At 39.5% G+C, this 15,060-nt stretch overlaps 1 protein-coding gene across 5 annotated transcripts in view; it reads right to left on the bottom strand.

Annotated features, from left to right (window-relative positions):
- Smad2 (SMAD family member 2) overlaps nt 1-15,060 on the bottom strand; it is a 64,936-nt gene that overhangs the window by 17,010 nt on the left and 32,866 nt on the right. For 3 of the 5 annotated variants that reach the window (XM_021150251.3, XM_021150250.3, XM_029471808.2), the window contains exons 3-6: nt 7,488-7,577; nt 6,316-6,509; nt 5,262-5,396; nt 1,647-1,721 (exon numbers count right to left, since the gene is read on the bottom strand). In XM_021150251.3, coding sequence (XP_021005910.1) covers nt 1,647-1,721; nt 5,262-5,396; nt 6,316-6,509; nt 7,488-7,577 — 494 coding nt within the window. The remainder of the gene's footprint in view (nt 1-1,646; nt 1,722-5,261; nt 5,397-6,315; nt 6,510-7,487; nt 7,578-15,060) is intronic. The other 2 variants (XM_085833578.1, XM_029471809.2) reach the window with 1 other exon arrangement.

Genomic DNA, 15,060 nt, shown 5'->3' with positions numbered 1-15,060 from the left:
CAATATATGAGGACTGCAGTTTTTCCACAGCGTCACTGATAGTTGCTATAGTAACACTCCTAATACAGAAGCATGAGTAATATTTCACTTGAGATGCTCAACAACTTTATATGCTACCTACTTTCAAGACCATTGTAATGGCTACAACAGTGCAAAACAAAAAAATAGTGTTCACTAAGAAATATTCAGTGTCAAGGAGGCTTAACTGAAAAGCCAAGTATAATGTGTATTAACATGTGAAACACGCTATTTCCAGTGGTCATTGCATTATCATCTATCTATCTGTAACTCTTACAGCCAGACATAAATATTGGCTACAGCAAAGGCATCTAACATATGGAAGGAATCAAACAATGAAATTGATATAAAGCCCTCCCCTCTCCCTTCAATGCCAATCCATTTAACAATAACTTAGGCTAGAGGTGGTGGCTCATACTCATGGCAAGTAGATCTGAGTTAGAGGGCACTCTGGGCCCCATACTGAGTTTCAGGCCAATTTGGATTACTGTGGTGATTTGAATAAGATGGGTTCCCCACAGGCTCAAATATTTGAATGCTTTGTCATGAGTGAGTGGCACTATTTAAAAGGATTAGAAGAACTGGTAGGTGTAGCCTTATAGAAGGAAGTATGTCATCTTAGGTTTCTCCTCTTTCTGCCTATGCAGGCTACCGCTTCAGCACCTGCCTGCACAGTGCCATGCCCCCCACTGTAATGACAAAAGACTACAAAGGCTGTAAGCAAGACCTCAACTTAAATGCTTTCTTGGTCCTGATTTCTCTTCAGAGCAATAAAACTGTGACTAAAACACTAACTAATCCTTAAGGTTGGACAGGTTGAATAAATCACACTAGACAATGACATCAAAGCACTTACATGGGTACCCTACTTTGTTTCCTTGGGTTATAGAATCTATCACTTAACAAATAGCATAAAGCTCAGAGGTATATAATATTCATTATTATATGCTGAAACTTTCCCAACACTGGATTTATATAATAGCTAACTATCAGAAATTAATCAAAATTAGACCATGAAAGGAACTAAGTATTTTATGTAAGTAGCTTACTATAATTCAGACTTCACTATTAAGTTAAAGATACACAGAAATGCAGGTTCCCCTATTCTGTTCTCAAATCCTTCTTAGAAACCTGCTACTAGGGTGACCATGGTCTTTTATGAAAGGTATTCTTCACTCATGGGGTGATTAAAACTTTAAACAGCAGCTCAGAATACTCAAAACAAAAAGGCATTGAGAACTTTCAGATTTTCACTCAACTCTAGTAAGGGAAACATCTACCACCTGCACAAAGTAATACACATTCATTTTTATGACAGCAGAGCCTCATTTGATGGTTCAGATAGTGTCAAGATGGGGGGTTTGCTTTTGGGGTACATTTCTCAACTTCTAAGTTTGGATGCCAGCAAACATCATTCTTGACACAACTGTGTTGTTCCTCCCACTGTGGTGGGCGGCTGTCAGAGTCACTCCTTCTGCTGTGTGGGATCTGAGGACCAAACCCAGGTTGGTATAGGCACTGAGCCATCTTACTAAGCCCGTTCTATCCTCACGTTCTATCCTCCCATATTCCTGATGTGTCGTACTCTCCGAGATCACAGACGGCTAAAGCAATGGCTAACTACTGACCTGTGTCCATACTTTGGTTCAACTGCTGGTCACTTGTTTCTCCATCTTCACTGATATATCCAGGTGGTGGTGTTTCTAGAAAAGTTTAGAACAAGTCAAGTACAGTTGATTTGAATACTGCTTTTTCTCTCAGCTACCAAATACAAGCAATTAATCACTTGGAAACCCAAGAAATTATGTATTATAATAAAAACCAAGATTGAGTTTGCAATTGAAGCTCTAATCTATCTCTTGTAGGTGAATCCATAACACCGCTAGTAACATAATCCAGCTTTCTTGGCATATTTTTTTAGAGACTATTTATCACCTGGTTCATGAGTATATATTTTGGGACAACAGCCAAAAACCTAACTTTATAGATGCCTCTCATACCATTCAAAGACATTGGTATTCTCATTAAAAATAAAGCAACAAAACAAAAAAACTAGTGGGCACCAGGCCTGGATGGACATACAGCTCTGATTTCAGACTACACCAACTGTATCGAGAGAGAAAAAAGTAACATGACTCAATGATTCAGGACTGACTTAACCTGGATTCTTCTTTTTTTTTTTTTTTTTTTTTTTTTTTTTTTTTTTAAATATAAGTACACTGTAGTTGTTTTCAGACACACCAGAAGAGGGCATCTGACCCCATTACAGACGTTTGTGAGCCATCCATGTGGTTGCTGGGAATTCAACTTAGGACCTCTGTAAAAGCAGTCAGTGCTCTTAACAACTGAGCCATCTCTCCAGCCCCCTAACCTGGATTCTAACTGAAAAAGCTCCCACCTCCCCTGCTCAGCTTGCTAACTGCTTAACAATTCTAAATGCTTAAAGCAGAAAACAGACATAAGTTACTAGAAAATTAGGATTCTAACATCATTTCTAATACATTTTCTGAATAAAATATTTATATTCAAGAGGCATCTGTATAGCTGAGTAAATTTCAAAGACAATAATAACAGCATGCATACAATTTCATCATTTGTGATTTTAAGGGGAAAAAAGTACAAAAGATTTTCAGCAGAGTACCATTTTCAATTCTTAACAGTAACTCAAAATAATGCAGGCACCTGACATAAAAAAGATTCTCACATCAGTCAACAGGGAGAAGAGCACCTTAAACCCCAGCTTTTGGAAAGCAGAGGCAGGAAGGTCTCTGTAAGTGTGAGGCTAGCCTGGTCTACATAGTCAGAACCTGTCTGAAAAACAAAAAACAAAAACAAAACAATGAGCAAGCAAAAGCAAGCAGACTGCCCCTAAATTCTCATTAGAAGTCAGTGTACCAAAATGGCTAATGCTAAAATTTTTCAAGTTATTTTAATATAACCAAACAATAAAAAATAAAATAATTGATATCATCATATACTATTTTAAAGATTAAAACTAAGAAAATTTAAAAAGCTGAGCTCTGCCAGTCTGAACATCAGTGTTTCTAAGTTCTAAGAAGTAGAAAGCTCAATTTTAAAACACTTTATCTCATTTTATTTCTTTACCACGCTCTATTATTATGTATCTATAAGTGGATAATAAAGTATCAGCACTTAACAACTGTCAACAGTTCTTTCAGGGCTGGAGAGCTCAGCAGTTAAGAGCAGGGATTATGCTTACAAAGAACCACAAGTCAGATCCCAGCACCCAAGTTAAGGGGCTCAGCTCCAGGGGAGCCACCGTCTTCTCCTGAACTCTGGGCACCTGCACTCACATGCACGTGGATATACAAAGATAGATATTTCAAATAATAACAATAAAAATTTTGAAGAAAATTATTTTGAAATGGACCAAAAGTGAGTTCTCTGGGTTTGCAGTCACTGGCAGCTGACAGTGTCCACAAAAGCAATTGTTATATTTTATTACCAATTTGCTACTTTATAAAACACTAATATCTTAATAAATAAAAGAATAAAGAAAAAACCCTAAGTCCAAACCTCTTAATATTTGAAGACTAAGCACTTTGAATAATGCCACAGTAAGTTAATCTCTAGTGTGGATCTCAGTGTACTCACATTTTAAATTGTTAGCATTATGGAGTAACAGCAGCTGCCACATGAAAGACTTAAATCCTACCCCCCCCCCACACACACACTTATTTTCTCTCTCTCTCTCTCTCTCTCCCTCTCCCTCTCCCCCTCTCCACTCCTAGCCAGTTCTCCAACAAAAGACCCAATTCTCCCACAAAAGGCACTATTTCATTTTATGATTCTTATCTCCCTTCATCTCACCTCACTGTGCTCACATCTACTCTTCCTTGATGATGTCACAAGAATGTTCTATACACCATTACCTGGGGCAAGAGGGGGGTGGCATAGGACAGGGATACTCTTGGCCTGTTGCAATGGTGCATGCCTTTAATCCCAGGACTTGGGAGGTAGAGGCAGGTGAATGTTTGAGTTTGAGGCCAGCCTGGGGTCTATAGATATATAGATGGAGTTCCAGGACAGGCAAGGTTACACAGAGAAACCCTGTATCAAAACAAACAAAGCAAAATAACAAACCCTACTTTTTAAAATAAAGGGAGAAAAGTCAGGCAGAGACTGAAAGACCGATTAATTCCTAGTTAGTTTCTGTTGGTGGAAACACAAAGGGATGGTAGGTAAGAAAAGTAACAGCACAGTAGTTGTTTTTCCTGGAAAGCAGTAATAGCTACAGGGCTGGTACTGCATTGTGAACTATCACGAGGTCACAGAGACCTGGAACAGGAGAGAGCCATGAGCTGGGTCGGTGGGCAGTGTCCCACACCGTGTGGCCACCTGAGCTGACCCTGTGTTCATGAGGGGCTAACTGAGTCCACAAAGCTCTCCGACTCCTCCCACATGTGCACACATACAGACTGCAAACAAAGTTTTAACAGCAGAATTTGAGAACTTAATGTAGTTGAGTTCAGTCATTTTTCAGTAGAAGACCCAGGAGAAACATAATTAAGTATCCTCTATTTTTCAATGTGCTGTTTATCTACAAAACTAAAATGTGATATGTACTAAGTATTCATTTACCTTACCAAATGACCCATGAAAAAATGATTCTTAGATGTTTGTTTATGTTTGTTCTACAGATGTTTTTCTTTTTTCTTCTTCTTTTTTTCTCTTTTTGTTTTTTCAAGACAGGGTTTCTCTGTGGAGCCCTGGATGTCCTGTAACTTATTCTTTAGACTAGGCTGGCCTTGAACCCTGAGATCCACCTGCCTCTGCACCCTCCACCCTCCACCCCCAACACAGGATTAGGGCTTGGCCTCCACTGCCTGGCCAGGGATGCTTTTCTTAGACCACACACTATGCCTACGCTCTGCAGCTGTCTCAACTTCAACAGTTTTATCAACCTTACAAGGGCCTTTTTCTACTTCTCATAGTATTTTGTTTAAAGCCACTGCAAAATAAAAGGTAAACCTTTATAATAAAAATATTATATAGTTTAATTTTAGAATACATTTTAATTTAATATACTAAAAATATTTTTATGTAATTAAAAATAAAAACAAGCCATTTAATGTATTGAAAGCAAAATAACCACCCCACCCATCAGGCTTTTCAGTCCAAAGTCAAGAGCATCTGAAATGAAACCACATTACTAACACCTGGGCGTTTGTTACAAGATTGCTATTTACCTAAGTTTTAAGAGACTCTTAAGGCAAAAGTACCTGGGATGTAATTACTCTGTGGCTCAATTCCTGCTGGGAAATTTGTGTTTTCTGGAATGGAGTGGGTGTAGTCATCCAGAGGTGGCAGTTCTGTTAGAATCTCTGTGTGCCGAGGCACTAAGACTGGAGGCAAGACTGTAAAAGTTAAAGAGATCCAAGTTAGTGGCAAAAGGGGTAAGTGGAAGGGCCTTTACTCAACGCTCTCACAAGGGAGAAGGCAGTAGCTCACCTTTCAGTCTGGCCACACCTATCTGCTATTATAACACTAAAGAACTGACAAATCTCATCATGGAGTTGATTTACATAATTTATCATTTAAAGTCTCCAAATAAAGGTTTATTTATTTGGAGAACAATGTGACCCTATCAAATACTATATTACCATGAGAATTTATAAAATCCCATTAGAAATGGGGAGGGAGCCCAAGCATATGTCTTTAATCCCAGCACTGAGAAGGCAGGCGAATCTCTGAGTTCAAGCCCAACTTGGTCTACAGAGAGCATTCCAGACAGCCAGAGCCACACAGAGGAATCCTGTCTGAAAAAAACTCATGAGGGAAAATGGGAAGACGTCTTCACTAAAGTGGGAGTTAGTTATTTTTTCTAGTATGAGTTTTTTTGTTTAAGGTTTTAAGCTAAAACATTAAACCAATAGCCCTACTACAAAGTTCACTAAATTACTGTATAAAAATGTTGTCATTCAAGTTCTTCTGAAAGCACTTAAAAGAATATACTGTTGGAAGCAGGTGGTGTTCGAGACACACAGCTAGCTCTCAGAACAGCAAATCTGAGGAACTGCCTAGATACATACTTTGCTGTCCAACTAAGTATGCTCCCAAGAAATGGACGTGTCCCTTTTCTAAGATACTTTTTTCATGAAAGTTTAAAAAATAAGAAAACATTTAAAACTCCTACCAAATAACATGATCAATTTAACACAGTTTATTAGAATTCTGTATTAAAGCTTCCCTGAGACACAGGAATACTAGCCTTTGGTCACTCTTTTAGGTTAAAACCAGGAAAACAAAGCCAGAAACCATCTGCAGTTTTCCTACCTGGTGTCTCAACTCTCTGGTAGTGGTAAGGATTTACACATACTTCATCTTTTTTCAGATTAAAAGCATATTCGCAGTTTTCGATTGCCTTGAGCTCATGATGACTGTGAAGGTCCGGCCAGCGCCAGAGCCGGCAATATATAACATGTGGCAACCCTTTCCGGTGTGAAACCTGAAGTCGGCCATCAAGAGACCTATTTGGAAGCAAGGGAAAAAGGAGGGCATTTTTAAAAGGAGAGCTTAGGTGTCATCAACAGGGCTAAGTGAACACACTAAGAGGACATGAAGGAGAGCCCAGCCGTGGACTCAGTTTTAGTGACTCCCAGGAAGGACACAAGCTGGTTTGGATAGAGCAAGCAGTGGCACTTGCGCCTGTCCTCTATCAGTGTGCATATAACAACTCACATGCCAGTGCAAGGGTAGCCTTGTATGGCAAGTGGTCTACAAAGTGTTATGTGATTATACTTGAAAACTTCATCAAAATCCATTTTTAAAAAGCTAAACTCTTTCAAAGGCATTAATTCTGAAGGCAACTGGTTGTCAAAAAAAGGAAGTAGTATGAAAATGGCAAATATCAACAATGATGTGACAGTAACTTACTCAGACTACTGTAACTTGTTACTGAAGTGTGACTCTTGGTATCTGGGGCTTACTTATGAGGCTCACACAGAAATGCAGATGGTGATGAAATGGAATGGACAAATACCGATATGCTTAAGAGAGAATGAAGTGATTTTAAAAAACCGTGACAGAAAAACAAGTTAGCCTACTGTTAACTGTGATGTAAGAGGTTCATCAAATACATGCTAGTGCAAAGATGAGCTTTAGACGGTAACAAGCAATTTAGAAAAAACTAGTTATGTATCTACTGAAAAAATTAGGCCAGTAACAAATTTATCTAATATTGGACTACAATGAGTATATAGTTATAAATAGGTCTTATTCTTATGGGACACAATAATTTAATGATTCAAAACTAAAATTGCATTGACCAAAACATTAGCTGAAGCATTAATACATCTTTAATACTGGCATGCGAGTACTTTACACGCCATGCCTTACTCACAGTACATTAACATTCTAGGCACAAGGTACACTAAACAACCCAGTTGAGCTCATCCACAGCACCCTCCCACGCGGTCTCTAGGGTCCCATGGAGGGCGGATATTCACCTGGTTTGTTCAGAGAAGCTGTAAAGGCCTGTTGTGTCCCACTGATCTACCGTATTTGCTGTACTCAGTCCCCAAATTTCAGAGCAAGTGCTGTGCATAAATTGAAAAACAAAAAGTTGATGTGAACATGGAAGCATGGTTATTCAAAATACCATGATGCAAAGCATGGAGAATGTACAGAACACTTCCTTCACCCAGAAAATATACACAGCCTTACCCAATGGGTCAGCATGGGCCACTATATTTTCTATATGAAGGAAGCCAATAAATGGAACATGTGACTCCAGATAAGTCATGGTTATGTTTTATATGTGAACACCAATGCTTGCTCACCTAATGAAATCATACCTACAAACGTCCTGGACAATTTCTATTCAGAGTTCATCCTATGCCATCAAAGGGCCTTCACTTCATTATTTAGTTTAAAAAACAACAAAAAAACACTTCAGTTAACAGCTGTCAACTGGTACCTTTAATATAGAAAGGGTGCAGCTAAAACAACACTTATCATTTGGGTGTGGCAGCACACGCTTGTAATCCAGCACATGGAGGATAGAAACAGGAAGATCAGTTCATTGCTTGCCCAGGCTAACCCAGTAATTTTAAGGCCAGCCTGGTCTATGAGATCCTGTCTTAAAATAAGTAATTAAACTAAACAGACACATCCACAGTTAATATTTCCGGGTTTTCTGTTTGTAATACTCAAAGAAATTCCATTTACTGAAAAGCTGTAACTAACTGCTTTCGTGCCACTACTTATAAAGAGCAAAATAACATAAACTAAAGTTATTTTACTATATATAACGCATCTTTGTTTGTTTGTTTGTTTGTTTTTTCACATCTCTTTCCAGAACCTAGGCTGGTCAAAGATAATCCACCCTAATCCCCCTGAACTACTACTTCATTTCAGAGTAACTACTGGCCCGGGGGTGAAGGAAGACTTCAAAAGGAGCCTTCAGAGTGGACCTTTTGATTGCCTTGTCTCTTGGCTATGAAGCTGTACTTTTTAAATCAGTCAAATAAAATTTTTGAGACTCAATTTTACTTTTCACATATTACCAAAGTCAATAAAATTTGAGGAAAACCAGGAACATTTCTAATAACTTTTACAAATAAGCAACTGATAGGCGGGTGGGTCAATAAAGGGCTTCCCTGAAGTTACAGATGGTAAGTGCAGCAGCTCTCAGCCTTCCCAGGGCTGCAGCACTTTGATACAGTTCCTCCTCATGCTGCCGTGATCCCCAACTGTAACATTATCTTCATTACTACTTTATAACTGTAATGTCGCTACTGTTGAAAATCGTAATGTAAATATCAGTATTTTCTGGTGGTCGTGGGTGACCCCTATGAAAGGGTAGTCTGAGGACCCACTTCTCAAAAGGGTTGTAACCCACAGGTTGAGAGTAGCTGTCTAGACTGACCCAAGACCCTTAAAACAGCTAGCAGCCTTTTATAGTACACAGTAAGTGGAACTGAGCAGTACCTGGGAAAGGAGCAGGGCAGAGAGAGAAGAAGGAAAGAGCACACTGGGACATGTTCCTAAGCTGCCCCAATGTGTTTTAGACAGTCTCACTTTTTAATAGTGCATCACCACAGTATGAAAAGCAGAAAAAGCCAAGAAATGCGGGTAATCTAGACTTTCCTCTGTGACTCTGAACTGAATACTATGTAGCTGATTCTTTCTTTGAAAACAATATAGAAAAAATAACAACAGCATAATTGGAGGCTACTCTGTTATGGTATTAAGAACATTTCACTTAGGTTCCTCTGAGAACACGAGAACCAGAATCTAGGGCACAAAGCATGTAAGCTGTCCCCTGGACCTGAAATAAACCCAGGAACAAAGGACAATGGGTGGGAAAGTGAATGGTCCAGACAAGATGATGCAGACCTCAGCTTGACCCAGACTGACCGCCATCATGCCACCATACAGCTCACAGCTTTCACTTGCTATATTCCCTCAAACTGAAAAGACTGTTTAAAAATGGTAATTCTAGCTAGTAAAACATTTGCTTGTTTGTTAGGTAGGTCACTCAGGCTTGCTTGAAACACAAAATCTTGCTTCAGCCTCCCAAGTGCTGGATTATGGTTATTCGTCACCACACCCAGCCAGAACACTTCAAAAACAGAATCACTTTGTAACAACACCTACAAAGCAACTAGTAAGTACGTGTAGTTATTAAAGAAAACAACCTTAACAAAACTAAACACATAGCGCATGAAGAGAAACATGCCTAATTCATCGATTTTATGATCCAGACAAGATTCTCTTAGTATATAAGAGCCACAAGAAGGCCCAGGAGAGACTGGTCCTACCAGTTGAGAATCACATCACAAACTCTCCTGAGTTCAAAAGCATGCAGACACAGAACATGCTAACTCAAAGCAAACTGCTTCCAATAAAGTCCAGGAGCTTCAATTAGGTCAGTTTTCTTAAATCACAGCTCTGACCAACCAACCATCAAAGTATTTAAAGATAAATAGGAAGAAGTATACAATGTGAAAGGTGTCAACTTGCAGATGAGTAATGCCACACTGGATGTGAGCTGTATTCTAACACTTTTTACTTGAGGGCAGTCCCCAGCCTCAGGGATTCAGGACAACTGGAACACATGCATAAAATTGTAGTTTAACTGTAATGTAAATAAAGGAGCCACAGGGGAGAAATCTTCAAACAACAATGACCTCTGCCCAAATCCTTGACTGACAACACATGTGGATAGGCTGTGGGGGGCTGACTGATGAAACCAGCACTGGAACAGCACAAAGATCTGAGAATGCAGCCTCTGCCACAGCAGAAGTTAAGCCTAGGTTGGGAAGCTACTAGACACCTGCTGAAACAAAACTCACAGTCTTCAGAGGGTAGACAGCAGAATTCAAACACTGTTTCACATAGCTAGTATACAACTAAAAGCCACACAATTAAAAAGTAACAGAAACAACTGGATGAGAGCTTTAAAGTGATTTTTATGAATATGTTTCTGAAATCAATGAACAGATCAGGAATCTCAACAATGGTAAACTACAGAAATGCTAAAACTGGAAATTATAAACTCTGAAATAAAAAGCCCAATGGCCAAAGGTTGTATCAGTAAATTTATACATTAGCAGAAATGACCTCACCAAGAATAATAGTAAAAGACTCGCAAATAAAATGAAGCAGGAGTTATGTGTGCAGTTGTATAATAAAGAGGAAAAAATAGAGAAAAAAAAACCTGAAATAAATTAATGGCTAGGGAAAATGGCCAGAACATTTTCAAGTCTTAAAATATTACAACTTAATAAAAACCTAAACTGAAACACCCAAGAGGCCTGGTGAACACCAAAGAATTTAAACTACCTAACAAGTTATGACAGGCATTGTCTTCTCTTAGAATCTGGTACAAATCTTTCCAAACTCTCTTGAGCTCCTCTAATAAAGACCCTCTGGCAGACAATTCCTCTGAAGGCCCCACCCCTACTCCAGAAAAAGCCAGTTCCTACCCTGAGCAGGTACCAAGTCAGCACACGAGGAACCTGCTTGTCCTGACACCAACGGCTCTTCTACTGCCCACCTGTCCCTGCCTGGATCCCTACTGTTCTTCCTTTAATGCTCTGTCATCTCACAAACCTGAAACCACACCTTCCCTGTGGATTTTTACTGCCTTTACAATCCTGTCTGCTTTATTTTGGCAGCAGCCTAGGAAGAACAATCCATTACACAGAGACAGAAAGAAGCACAATCTCTCCTAAGAAACAATGAAAGCTGGAAGACAATGGAACATCTTTATGCAAGGGAAAGAAAAGAACTTTTAACTCACAAGCCCATACATAAGCAAAGTAGCCTTTGCAAAGTCAAGACACAAATATGCTCTGAAGACAAAAAGCTCAACCAACTTGTTTCTGGCACACTTTCAAAGGAAAATAAATACTTCAGGATAAAGAAAAATTGTAATAGAAGAAAATCCAGTATCATGAAAAATTAAAAGCAAAAAATGTTAATAGATAAATATAAACAGTGGTATTAATTTCTTATAATTTCTAAGAAAGAGAGGGTGTAGAAAAATTTGCAACCTAAAGAACACATGAATGTAAGTTTTAGACAACAGTAAACAAAATTGTAAAAGCAACTGCATGATTATAAAGCTAAGGATAATGCTATTATAACCCAAAGAGTAGCCAGAATTAAGACAACACCAAAAGGAAAGCCAAAAATAAAATAAACCTCCAAAGAGACACGACACCAGAAACACAAGAAGCACATGTAGACGACAAAGCCCAACTGATACTTAAATCCAGTCACAGCAACAGTAATTAATAGCAATATACCACTTCCAAGGAAAGGTAGAGAGTAGCTATATGAAAACAAAGACTCCATACAGAAATATTTTAAATACGGAACAGTTTTAGTGACCTGTGCCTGCACAGGCAGTGTTTAATAAAGGGAATGATAGAGCCCATCAGAAACAATGGTTGGCAGGACACAGAAGCGATGCAGGCCCTGTAGGACTGAGGACCAGACTCTTGCCCTTGGCCAGGAAGCTAGAAATAGCCCTGGTCTCGTCCTGGCTGGAAGCCAGAACTGGTACAAGTATTTGGGGATTTATGCCAATCCCTGGACTGGTTTCTAAATAATTTAGAGTCTCAATTCTTGAAGAGGGAACGTTACAAGGATTAACAGCTCTAGGGGACATTGAGGATGGGACATCCTTCCTATGACACTACGAAAGCAACGTCATAACTGCCTCTCCTTAACCCTCCCTCCCCGGTCACATGAATAGAATATATTTATCCCTGTGTAATAACATGGCGTTCCAACGTACTTCAAAGATTAGATGAGCACATACTATTGTCTTTTCTCTTAAGAGGTAATCCAGTTGGGTTTGTCAATAACCTGGCTGGAAGTCCACTTGAGAAAAGCTGATATATCTGAGAACATGATGAAGAGATGTGAGAAGGGCTGGAGAGATACCTCAATGATTAGTACTTGTCGATATTACAGAATGCTTTGGTTCAGCTTCTAGCACCCATACAGTGGCTTACAATCACCTCTAACTCAAGCCCCAGGGGACCAGGCACCATATTTCAAACTCTGTGGGCACACACATGGTACATACACATACATGCAAACAAAACGCTCATATTCATACAGCACACATATACATAAAATACACAAATCTTTGGGGGCAGAATTACTCCTTTAATGAGTGAGGTGCTTGTCATCTCAGGAGACCCTTCCTCCATGAAGACACTTACAGTGCTTCCACCATGCAGTGCCCTGGGACTTTTCCTGTTACCCAGGTAAGTGCAACTTCTCCTTTTCCTTCTTTTCCATGTCCTTGTCCTTTCAGATACTGGACAAAGCCTAAGCACGATTTCCTGAGATCCTTAGGACTTCTTCACTTTCTCTGAAGCCCTTCCCCTCTTCTGCCTCCTTGTGGTCTGTCTCTGTCTTTCCCTCTCTTGTAATCACCAGGACAGTTTCGTCTCTGAACTCATAATAAAAGTGTCCTTCAGCTTTCTTCCAAGTATGTCTGTACGTTCCTTACTGACAAGACTTAGAATTCAAAAGAGATATAATATTTAAGACTAAAGATAAAATATTTAAGATAAAGATAAAAAAAGACATAAGACACTAACAGTCCTGAAAGTATCTAAAGTCAGACCCAAGATGCATGTTGGCTGGAGATGTAGCAAGAGGCCACTGCTCTAAGAAACAAGGTAAGAAACCAGGAAGCAAATCTGACAGATCAGTGAGAAGTCAGTACAGGAACAATCTCAGTAATTAAACAGACACACGCCCTACTCACTGCAAGTCACACAAGACCTGCACAATGCTAACATTCAAATATGCACAAAGTATTGAAACACACACACACACACACACACACACACCCCACACACATGCTGGGGTCATAAAAGGTCAATGAACTTTAGGATAACCAAGAGAATCTTAAGTGAAAGAAGAAATCACAAAATACATTTTAAAATATTTTAAATGAGAATAATACCACAATATAAAAATGTTGGAGAGGTGGGTGAGCAGTTCAGCTTAGAACACTTTAAACCAAGCAATTTTGAACCAGGCTTGCTGGTGCAGGCCTGTAATACCAGTTACTGAGGAGGCTGAGGCAGGAGGATTCCAAGTTGAATAGCTACCATGGCAATGTTGTGAGAATTAAAATGAAGGTTGGGACACAGCTTAGTGGTAGAGGTGCCTGCTTGAATGAGGGAGGGAGCTGGCCATGGGCTCGATCTCCAGTACTCAAAAAGGAAGGCCCTGGGTTCAATTCTTACTCTTTTTTTTTTAAATCAAATTGTTGTTTTAAAATTTTACAGAAAATGATATAAGACCAGCATTGGATGGCAGGTCCTACTTGGCACAACAAAGAAAGAAAAATGAAAAGCAAACCTGTAGAAAAGGAAGAAAGACTAACTGCTTTCTTGGGACGAATAAACTTTATACAGGAATCCTAGGGTATCTATGAAGAGCTTTACAATGGACTGGTGAACTAAGCAATGTCCTAAGATATAAAAGCAAATGTAAAACCTACTGTATCCCCAGTACCTCAGTAATAAATTAAGTATAAAACAGTAAAACACTTAGAAAAAGATTCAACAAGACACATAAGACTTCTTTAGCAGCAGCCAAAAAGATAGAGACATTTTCAAAAGCTGTGAATATCCACTGTATCCACAGATAAAATGACTCCATATCATGATGCCTAGTTTTCTTTAACATGGTCCATGGCTTTCATGGCTTCCCAATTTATTACAGCCATTATCTTTGCAAAACATTTTTGTGACACTGCAGTTGATAAAACTAATTCAAAGTGTATGAGAGTGCAAAGAATTCAAATGTGAGGATTCGTGGTAAGACTGAATCCAGGGTTTCTGCATGCTGTCCACACTGCACTAAGTGCACTAGGGAAGGACTCTGCCACTCAGCCACCCCACGCCAGCTCTCCAGGGATTCTGAATAGCAGTAATAGTGATATACTGACAAATCTCAGAAATAAATATTCTGTTGACCAAAAGATGCTCAACAGTTAAGACTAGATATTGAACAGATTCATTTACATGAAATTCAACAAGGCACAACACACTGAAGTCAATTCAAACATTGCTTAGCAGCAGAACCACTCAGAAAGAACTGTCCAGGTAACTGACAGGTTCCTAGGGGGAAAAGGGGGAAGGGCAGAAGGGGAAAGGGAAGAAGGGGGTAAAGGGGAGGAAGGGGAAAGGGGGAAAGTGGGGGAAAGGGGGAGGGAGAAAGGGAAAGGGGGAAGGGGAAGGTAGAAAGGGGAAAGGGAGAAGGGGAAGGGGAAGGGGCTCAGGCCAAGCTAGGCCAGGAGAGAAGCAGTCCTTCCTTTTATCCAGCACTCAGAAAGCAGATGCAGGTAGATCTGAGTTCAAAGTTGGGGAGGAGGAGTCGGGGAGAGGGGGACAAAAAGAAAAGAAAAATAAGCACTAACTTTGGGCAAAAGAAGACACAATCCTCAGAACCTAGTAAATCTTTAAGCTACTTTTACTATTCATGTTATCTGCATGGTATACAACAGTAAACAACTGTTGTTTGACTTGTTTACAACCT

Source organism: Mus caroli, unplaced genomic scaffold (genome assembly GCF_978045245.1).
Source record: "Mus caroli unplaced genomic scaffold, Mus_caroli_1 scaffold_19, whole genome shotgun sequence".
NCBI classification, from domain to species: Eukaryota; Metazoa; Chordata; class Mammalia; order Rodentia; family Muridae; genus Mus; species Mus caroli.
Note: the sequence above shows the minus strand (reverse complement) of the source record. Positions and strands in the feature narration are given on the sequence as shown.